A 10,370-nucleotide genomic window follows, 5' to 3' on the forward strand; every position below is an offset into this window, starting at 1 on the left:
GGTAAGTATCTTGCTTAAAGTTACCTAGCTAGTAAATGGTGGAATTGGAACCGAAATCTGGATCTCTTGACCCCAAAGGCAAGTGAGGAAGAGAGAACATCTTAAGAATTCAAAGCTTCTGGGAGAACTGCAGCTGGTTTCCCAGGTTAGATCTGGTGTTTGGCATTTGCCGGGTTTCCCTAACAGCCCCTGCACTTGTCAGTTCCCTCTTCCTCCTGGTACTAACAAAGTGGTTGTATCAACTTGGGATGCCATTGGCTACAAGTAACAGAAAACTCAGCCCTAATGGCTTACTTAACTAAGAGCTTTTGTTTTTCTCAGTAAGGGACTGTGTGGAGTAGCAGTTTAAGCCTTTGGTTCAGCTGCCCAGCAGAGTGTGAGGGACCCAGGCCTGCTATGTGTTTCCACTCCACGGTTCTTAGTGTCTTGACTTTTGATCTCAAACTTTCCTTATGTTTGCAAGACGGTTGCTGCTACTCCTAACATCTGCTTTCAGAGAAGGAAGATGGGGAAAGAGCTATGGGTGAAAGACTAGGAGCGTGTTTGTCCCTTTTTATCAGGAAAGCTGTCCTTTTCCCAGGAGTCTACTCGGCAGGCTTCTGTTTATGTTAGAAGTCAGAACTGGGTCATCTGGCCACCCCTTGTTGCAAAGGCATCTGGTTGATACCCGCCTTCCTTGTCTCTGAGGTTGAGGCTGGCTGTGAAGGCGATGGGGGTGCTCAGAGGACAGCCAGCCTGCAGCGTCTGTGAGAGGTTCCCTTCCCAGAAGAAAGGCTTTGATAGGCTTGGTCCGTCACCTCCCAGTGTGCAGTGCCCCAGACAGAGCTGTCACGTGGGCCCCCTTATGGGTCACTGACTGGCCTACCTGTGGCTGCTTTGGGGCTGGTGTTAACCTCGGGTCTCACCAGCTGTGGCATGGGAGTCGTGGGGACAGGTAGCAGGCACCACGGTTAGAGGCCATTCCCTGTGTCTTCGATGCCACTCCAGTTCGTCTGAAGAGGTTTTCACAGTCACTGAGCAGGAGGAGGAAGAAAAGACTTCGGGAATCTTGAGGATAAATGTTTTTTTTAAGAGGCAAAAAGCACAGGTCATAAAGAAAAAGATTAAGGAATTTCAACAGCAAAAACTTATGTGCATCAGAACACCGCATACAAAAGTGCAAAAAGTCAACTGGAAGAGGGTATTTGCAAAGCATTAGCTGAAAAAGGATTCGTATCCAGAATACTAATCCTAATGATGTAATATACATATAAATTCTAAAATGTCAAGCCACTCACTAGAAAAGTGGCTGTTCACAGAGAAGGAAAGCTAAGTGGCCAATAAACTGAAATTATGCACATTTCCTCTGTCAGGGAAACGCAGGTTAAAACCCCACAAGTGATCAGACGCCTGTTAGACTGACAAATGTTAGAAAGCTGCCAGAGAACCTAGAGCAGTAAGAGGAAGAGAGAGCACTGTGGGTGGGGGTGCACATTGGGGCTCTTCTGGCAAGATATTTGGGAAATGGAGTGTCAGAGCACAAGCCAGAGCCCTACACGCGCTTGGGTGCTCTGAGAGGCTGTGAGTCCATGTATTCTTCTAAATTCTTCTATCTGGCCCTGGCTGGTTTGGCTCAGTGGATAGAGCGTCAGCCTGCTGACTGAAGGGTCCCAGGTTTGATTTCAGTCAAGGGCACATGCCCAGGTTGCGGACTCGATCCCCAGTAGTGAGTGTGCAGGAGGCAGCCGATCAGTGATTCTCTCTCATCATTGATGTTTCTATCTCTCCCTCTCTCTTCCTCTCTGAAATCAATAAAAATATATTTTAAATAAGTAATAAATAAATAAATTATCCTATCTACATCAGGGCTGGTTCCTCCTCGAACCCTGCCCACTGTACTAACCGTTGGGAACTTAGTCCAAGTTCCTCAGGTCAGTTCTTGGTGGTGGGGCAGACGGAGACGCCACGAGAGGCTGTGGGTGTATAAGAATGAGTCTTCATTGCAGAAGCCAGTGGCCACGGGGCCATCAGACAAGAACAGTCCTCACAGCAAGGTCCGTACAGGCAGGCAGCCGGACACCGGCTGGTGAACACATACCTTTCCCCCAGAAGCAGCGTCAGTCTCTGTCCCCACAGTCATTATCTGAGCAGCCGCACGCTGCCTTCTAGACTCACCGCCTCCCTTCGTAGCGGTACTTGAGCTCTCCGGCTCAGCAGCTTCTCCTGTCTCTCCTGCCCCGCTGCTCTCTCTCTAACACACTTCTTCTCACACTTCATCTGCTCTCTCTCCATACTCCAGCGGACTAGCTGGTCAGTAACCTACTTTTATACCATTTAGACAAAGAAGGCTTTGTGCCAGTAGTTACATCAATCTTATTGACTACTGCAGGGCACAGTGTACCATGTGTCCTTGCACCCACTCATGGTATCTTGGCCTGATTAGGATTCCCAGGCTCCAAGTCCTTGGACTTTCCAATTAGGCTCATGCCCAAAGCGGCCGTAGGCCATTCTGGTGTATTGATAACAAGGCCTCTGTGCTCCCATTGGCTTTGACTGTCCGGGGACCTGGCGTGCTTCCCACATGGAGTAATGGTGAAATAGTCCGATTGTGACCCTGCATATATATCCCCAGCGAGCTGTGGTCTCTGAGAGGTCCTGCAGTTGTTTGTGGACCATAAGAGAGTGGTTATTACAGTGTGTTTTGTAATAGGAAAACATTGGGAAGACCCTAAAGAGCCATCAACATGAGAAAAGATAAGATCGGTGTAATCACACAGTGCAATGAATATTTCAGAGAGCTGCACGGAACAAAGTGCATGACTATGACAGTGGTGAACAGAAAAAAGCTAACTGCAGAAGACTGCATTATAATACACTTCTCTAAACCTAAAAACATGCAGAACAACACATTTTTTAAGGGATGCATATATACATAGTAAAGAAGAAAATGCATGGAAATAACAAACTGCTGGTCAGAATAGTGGTTCCCTGGGAGAGTGGGGGTGGAGGGAAGCAGGGTGTGTATGCATGGGGTCTAACTGATTTGCCACATTTTGTTTCTTAAGGGTAAGATGTACAGTTGTTATATTATTTGCATTTTCTTGTATGGATGAAATACTAAGTAGCCTATATAATAAAAGCCTAATATGCAAATCAACCGAACAAACGGTCGCTGTGACGCACACTGACCACCAGGGGGCAGATGCTCAGTGCAGAAACTGCTCCCTGGTGGTCAGTGTGCTCCCACAGGGGGAGCACCGTTGGAGCAAGGGGTTCAGCCAGAAGCTGGCTCACAGCTGGTGAGCGCAGCGGTGGTGGCGGGAGCCTCTCCCACCGAGGGGTCCTGGACTGCGAGCGGATGCAGGCCAGGCTAAGGGACCCTCCCACCCCCCTGGGGCATGAATTTTGTGCACTGGGCCTCTAGTATTGAATAGATGTTTAAAGGAGAAGACAGAAGAATAAAAGGACTTGGGGAGTAGAGAGTTTAGAAAGCAGGTCTGTGCCTGTCTCTGCTGTATCTATACCAGGCCAGGCACATAGCACATTTTTGACAGCAACATAGTCGGCTTTGTAAGTGATCCTTTGTAAGTGACATCTGTGCATCCTGCTCTGCACCAGAGAGCTCTTTCATCACTCTGCCCCCCAACCAGGGCTCCCCGTTCCACATGCCCAAAGGAATGTTTTGATTGGAATGATTTGTCTTGATGACATTTTGTTACAAACCCTACTGAGTGGATTTAGGTTATGAAAATAGCATGTTATGAGTAAATGTGCTGCAGAGGCCCAGACTCGCTGCTGTTGGTCAGACTACGCCTAGAGAGTAAAAGGGGCTGGGTGCTCTTTGATCTCCTTCGGATGACTTTGCACCCAGGCTGCTTCTGTGACTCCTGAAATCCCCTTCTTGCTTGTGGAGCCATTTATGTGATGGGTTTCAGTGGCCTTGACGTTTCATTCTTGCAGCCCCGGCTTGCAGGGGTCACGCTTCCAAGGCTCGGTTGCGGGTGGACAGTGCCCTCCTGAGCATTCTCCCCAGCTGGCTTGTCAGGCCTGGGTGTGGGCTGGACCGTTTGCTGCCCCACCCTCTCCTCTCTCATCTTCAGCCCTAGCATTTCCACTAACCAACCCTCCCCGCAAACCTCAGACAGGAGCCTGGACTCTGTAGTCAGAGAGAACATATTGGCTACGTACAGCTGTTTGGAGGTACACTGGCAGGTTAGAATTTTTGGAATGAATTTTTACATAGTTTAGTCCAGAAGCGTAGGTAGCCTGGGCCAGGTGGGAGGCTTCCTCTGAGTCTGTTAGGAGTCACCCCTGTTCCTCTTTGCAAAGAACCGGGGGCTCTGACAGGCTCCCTGTGGTGGAACATCCTAAAAGGTAAAGCAAAGGATTTTTACCATGGAAACACCATGGCCCAGGTCCGGGGCCTGCGGGGTGGGCATGGCGCTTTCACATCTACTTTCCCAGCAGGCTGACTGCAGGGAGGGGCGCTCCCTGGGTGCGGGCTGTTTTCTGGCTGCCGGGCCAGCAGAGTCAGCTGGTAAACCCAGTGTTCACGGTTTGTCTTGGCTGGTCAACTCGGAGAAACCAAAGTACTTCAGTAAGGCAGATGGTTGAACAGATCCCTTTGTTCTAACAACAAAACCTGGGTGTCCAGCACAGCACCTGCTCTGCAGACACAGTATGACTACCTGGTGGTGGGAGGTCACTAGCAAATCATTCCCAACCCCGTGTTTCTTCAGAGTCTCCTTCCAACACACTGCCTCTCCTTCCTGCCAGGTTGCCCCTGACCGCCATTCCTGTTTCTCCTTAAGCGAGATGTCTTTGACTTATTTTTGTTCATCTAGATTAAGGGAAATAGCTTTCAATTCTTGTGCCATCTCTGATCCATTACAAATGGCTGCTGGAGGTTCTGGGTCCATTGGGAATCAGGGGCAAATCTGAGCTCAGCAGGAAAGTGCTGATTGATTAGCAACAGGGTTAGGGCTTCAGCGTTCCTGTCTGAAATACTCATCAAAATGTTAAGAATTTAACAAATATCTTAATTCATCAAACTATGAATGGTGATTATCTGTAGATGGTTAGATTACAGGGCATTTAATGTTCTTTTGATAGTGTTCTGTGTTTTCTACATTTTTGACAGCGAACATGTATAACTTTAATAAGCGAGAAAAACACTCTTGGTGTTATTTTGAAAAGAAATGTCTTACCTGAGTGAAACCAGTGATTGGAACGTGCTGGGTAGTGCTTGGTTCTGCTGCTGGGCTGTGTGGCTGCAGCACACTGGCTGGGGCTCATTGCTCCCTGCCTTTTCCTTTCCTCTACTCCAAAAATCCTTCGACCCCGGGCATAGTTCTTGCTGAGAGGGGGGATGTGAGACTGGCTGATTGGCTTCTCGTCTTCCAATGTGGCAGGTCGAGGTGGTGCGTCTATCTATGGCAAGCAGTTTGAAGATGAACTTCATCCAGACTTGAAATTCACGGGTAAGTATGTCATCTGCTGGACTGGGTGAGAAGGGAGGGTGGATTTTGAAGGTTCGTTCTTTTGGCTGTGATTCAAGGTGAAAGCCTGACATGGTGGCATGGTGCCATGTAGCTGCCCGCCCGGCGCCACGGAGAGCCCTGGAGGATGAGAGAGAGTGGCGCCTCTCAGCATCCCGAGCGATTCAGAGTGCTGGTCTGAGTGTCTAGACTCTGCTTGCTGAATGTTGCTCTTACACTATAGCAACACAAAAGCTTCTGAAGAGAAGCAGGAGGCCTTGCTGGATTTTTAGGGGAGTGGCAACATGGCCCAGTGGTTAGTGAGGATCATCATTGGTAGAGGCTGGGGAGCAGGCGAAGGGGCTCGGGTGGTGCAGCTGATGGCCTCTGTGCAAGGGCAGAGAGCCTCCCCCGGGGAAGGGGGATTGATGAGAGAGGCCAGAGCAAAGTCTGGCTTCTTTTCATCCCTGCGATGGTATAAGTACAGTGATGGCGAACCTATGACACGGGTGTCAGAGGTGACACGCGAACTCATTTTTTTGGTTGATTTTTCTTTGTTAAGTGGCATTGAAATATATAAAATAAATATCAAAAATATAAGTCTTTGTTTTACTATGGTTGCAAATATCAAAAAATTTCTGTATGTGACACGGCACCAGAGTTAAGTTAGGGTTTTTCAAAATGCTGACACACCGAGCTCAAAAGGTTCGCCATCACTGGTATAGTAGCTCCAGGTTGGAGCCGTGGGGGTTTTTCATACTCTTCCCTCTCTTCCTTTTCCCACCAGGGGCTGGAATTCTTGCAATGGCCAATGCAGGGCCAGACACCAACGGCAGCCAGTTCTTTGTGACCCTAGCTCCCACCCAGTGGCTTGATGGCAAACACACCATATTTGGTCGCGTGTGCCAGGGTATAGGAATGGTGAATCGAGTAGGAATGGTGGAAACAAACTCCCAGGACCGCCCTGTGGACGATGTGAAGATCATCAAGGCATACCCTTCTGGGTAGCCTTGCTGCTCTCCAGGTCTTCTGAAATGGCCCAGCGAACCAGTGTCCGGGTGACCTAAATGACACACCTCTGAACTTCATTTTGGCCTTGTGAATCACGGAGCCAAGGAGGCCTGGGAGCTTGGGTGAGTTAGAGGTGGAAGTGTATTTTAATAGGATGCTTCTTGTCGCTTCTCCCTGAGCCTCGGTTGACAGGGCATTTCCAGAACTGCCCATGCCTGATCACACAGGCTACTGCTCTCTGCAGACGACCCACACTGCGTCTTGTGTGCATCTGTCTGATACCCTTGGAACAACATGAGGCCAGCTCTGCCATTTCAGGGTCCAACCAAACTTCTTTCTGCGAAGATTTATATTCTGGCCTACACTGCAGTCTTCGGTGGCTGACGGCCACAGAATTCAAACCAAGCAGTGCCTGTCAGCCCTCTGCACTCTGCACACCCTTTTCAGTCTCCTACATTTGTTCTTCCTGGGAATGTCTGCATCGCTATATATATTTCCCCCTCAAAGCAGAACATCAACACTGCTGTTCCTGACACTTAGACATCCCACGCAAAGCCACACTGGATGTTTGCCAAATGAGAAATGCATCCAACAATCAAGTGTCTAAGAAGGTGTCAAGTGGGGAATGCTAATGTGTAATAATCAAGAAATGAATTTACTAAAAGGAAGCAGAAGTGTTGACCATTTTTTGCCCAGGAAGGAGTAGAAATCTGTAGTGAGCCTAAGAAAAGACTGAATTCTTCTCATAAAGGAGAAGTGCCACTACCTTTTTTTAAAAAAACCTAAGACTTTAGAGAAACCGAGATTTTATATGTTAAGGGCCATTTTTTGTTTGTTTGTTTTTTAATCTTTCTGTATTTTTTAAGGGGATTATGAGAGAAAGGAGTTAATACCTGTGTGATACATAGAAATTTCCTAAATAAAATGTCATTGATGTTTGAAATTTTTGCTGTGGTTTGATTTTAAATATTGTATGAGGTTCTGTGAGCCATTTTAACCTCTGAACCATCTCAAGTTGTATTTTAGGGCTCATCTTCAAGATTTCACATCATTGTAGGTTTGTGATCTCCAGGGGACTTCTCCCGTTCAAGAGCAGGACTGACTTAAAAAGGCAGAACCGAAGAGAGAAGTTAGGTGATCTCGATGAGCAAGTCTGAGTGAGGGGGTTCCCTGGCGATTACCAGGTGGATGTGCTGAGACCTGAACTGTCCCTCAAACTAACAAGAGATACACCTGCCTGTCGGAGGGAGTGTGTGTTGTGGTGTTGACTCTCTTAAAGTGGTAGCTCCTTGATTGAAGAGGGGCTTGTAGCTTCAGTATGTTTCCTGCTCTTTGAATTTTGGAAATGGTGATTTACTCTCTGGAATGACCAAACAAGGTTCTAGTCCTCAAGTGTTCCCCATATTCGACCTTTCCCCGTCCTCCTCTCTCAACAAAAAAAGGACCCTAGCTGGTTTGGCTCAATGTATAGGCAGCAGTTCTCAACCTGTGGGTTGTGACTCCTTTGGTGGTCGAATGACCCTTTCACAGGGGTCGCCTAAGACCATCCTGCATATCAGATATTTACATTACGATTCATAACAGTAGCAACATTACAGTTATGAAGTAGCAACGAAAATAATTTTATGGTTGGGTCACAACATGAGGAACTGTATTTAAAAGGCCAGAAGATTGAGAACCACTGGTATAGAGCATCGGCCTATGGACTCAAGGATCCTGGGTTCGATTATGGTCAAGGGCACATGCCTGGGTTGCGGGCTCGGTCCCCAGCCCGAGAATGCTTGAAGTTGTGAGTAATCATCAATGATGATTCCCTCTCATCATTGATGTTTCTATCTCTCTCTCTTCCTCTCCCTTCCTCTCTGAAATCAATAAAAATATATTTTTTTAAAAAAGGAACACCCAATAACAAACTATGTAAATGACTTTGTAACTTCCCAGAGATGGTTTTGGGGGGCAAAGTACTGTTTTGGGAAGTTAAAAATACAGCCTGAACTGGGCAGACCTAATTGGGTCCACCTCTAGAGCAAGGAATGACACTCGTCCAGTACCTCCCAGAATTACAGTCCCGCAGCTACCACTTTCCACCAGGTCAGGGGGCTTTGAGAGGAGAGTGGGTTGTGAGCACACCTGGGAAGAGAGGGGCACAGGCACAGCTCCTGTTTCTGGGGTACGCCAAGCATGTGAGGTGATCACGCGTGAGTGTGAACCAGTCTTCATGAAGGAGGTGACCTCAAAGAGAAACTGGAATTGTTTCACAATTTCCGAGATTCTGCCAGTAGTCAGAGATGTAGAAATTTCTGTTTCTGCGTAAAGGGAGCTTGGTTAAGGGAATCCCGATGAATCCCTGTGTCCTGTGAGTGTCCACACCCTCCTAGGATAAGTGCAGTTAGGAGAAGTCTCATAAGAGTGGGTGTGCTGGGAGATAGCCCATTTCAGTGACATCTCAGATCGAGGCAAGGTGGCTTATGAGAAGGCAAGGATGAGTTTCTAACTTTGATGGAGATCAGTGAAGAGAGGTTGTGGGCCTGCCGGAGGTAATCGGGGATGGGAGAAATACAGCTTTGGTGGGAAGGATAGATGATTCTAGACTTGGGAGATCTAGAGAATGCTTGAAGTTGTGAGTAAACAAGCCAATGACAGAAGCCTTCAAACAAGTGTCTGTGGTTGGGTAAGAAGTTTGGCACCCAGACTGTAAAGGTATGGCCCCAAGGGCCCTGGCCCAGGGCTTCTCACACTGTCCCCCACACAAGAACCACTGGGGAGCCTGCGAGAAAGCAGGCCTGGCTTCAGCATCTACCCAGAGATTCTGCATTTCTAGCAGCTCCCGGGAGGTGGTGACTGCTGGTTCAGACACCACACTTTGAGTGGTGAGAGCCTAGGTCCAACATGAAATTGCGGGGGTGGTTCCTAAGAGCATGGGGCAATTGGGACCATAACCTGATCCTCCTCCTAGACCAGGGGTGGTCTTGGAAGAATGAAGAGCTTCAAAGCCAGGATGTGCTTGGTCTTGGAAGAATGAAGAGCTTCAAAGCCAGGATGTGCTTGTTTGGCTTTGCCTGCTACAGTGGAACTCTACGGAACAGTGGCCTGCCTTCGCTCCCACTGTGGTACCCCGTGGACGCCAGATCTGTGTGGGTGCCGCAGGGGGTGAGATGGCACGGTTAGTAGACATCACAGAAAATGCAGGGCAGGTATCAGCAATTACACCATCGGAGGACCCCTGCGGGGCTCAGATGCCACTGCTCCTTAGTTTCCTCACCCATAAAATGGGGATAATGGTACTAACCTCATAAATGAGCTAGAACAGGGACCAGCATTTAGGAAACAGCTCTTGTTATTACCAGTGGCCCTTGAAACCACCATGCACCTGACCCACCTCTTCATCCCAACATTAGCAGCCTGACCTTGCACACCGCTCCCTCCCTCTGGGCCCGCCTCTCAGAGCAGAGACCTGCCTCACTCCCCTCTGAGTCCCCTCAGCACTTCACACAATTCTTCAAAGTTACTGCTGAATGAATCGAATGAAAAATTGTTCTCTGGCAGGAAAAGATTGCAATCCACCTGCAGAAATAGCTTTACCCCGTCTCCAAACCCAGGCTTCAGCCCTCTGGAAGCCCTCAGCCTGACTTATTTTTGGATGGTGTCTCCAGAATGTCAAAATAGCTCCCCCTGCACAAGTGGAAGGATTCCTATCCCAGATCTTCAAGCCAATCTGGGCCGTCACTACATTCTTGTAACGCGTGGAGGAGGAAGCAATGAAAAGCACATTTTTTGAAGTGGCGGAGTTCACTGCCTCCAAATCATTTGGTGGTCCCAGAGCCTGTTGCTGTAGAGTAGATTATAATTCTTTAGGTAAATATCGGGACAGGGTGCCTTCTAGCAACATTCTTGGACAGATAA

The 10,370-nt window shown here is 48.3% G+C and overlaps 1 protein-coding gene across 2 annotated transcripts in view; it reads left to right on the plus strand.

The window, feature by feature from the left end:
- Nucleotides 1-7,410, plus strand: part of PPIL1 (peptidylprolyl isomerase like 1) — a 22,345-nt gene extending 14,935 nt beyond the window's left edge. For both annotated transcript variants that reach the window (XM_006106950.3, XM_006106949.3), the window contains 2 exons: nucleotides 5,391-5,459; nucleotides 6,244-7,410. In XM_006106950.3, the coding sequence (XP_006107012.1) occupies nucleotides 5,391-5,459; nucleotides 6,244-6,464 (290 nt within the window). In that variant the 3' untranslated portion in view covers nucleotides 6,465-7,410. The remainder of the gene's footprint in view (nucleotides 1-5,390; nucleotides 5,460-6,243) is intronic.
- Nucleotides 7,411-10,370: the final 2,960 nt, after the last annotated feature.

This window comes from Myotis lucifugus, unplaced genomic scaffold (genome assembly GCF_000147115.1).
Source record: "Myotis lucifugus unplaced genomic scaffold, Myoluc2.0 scaffold_954, whole genome shotgun sequence".
Taxonomy (NCBI): domain Eukaryota; kingdom Metazoa; phylum Chordata; class Mammalia; order Chiroptera; family Vespertilionidae; genus Myotis; species Myotis lucifugus.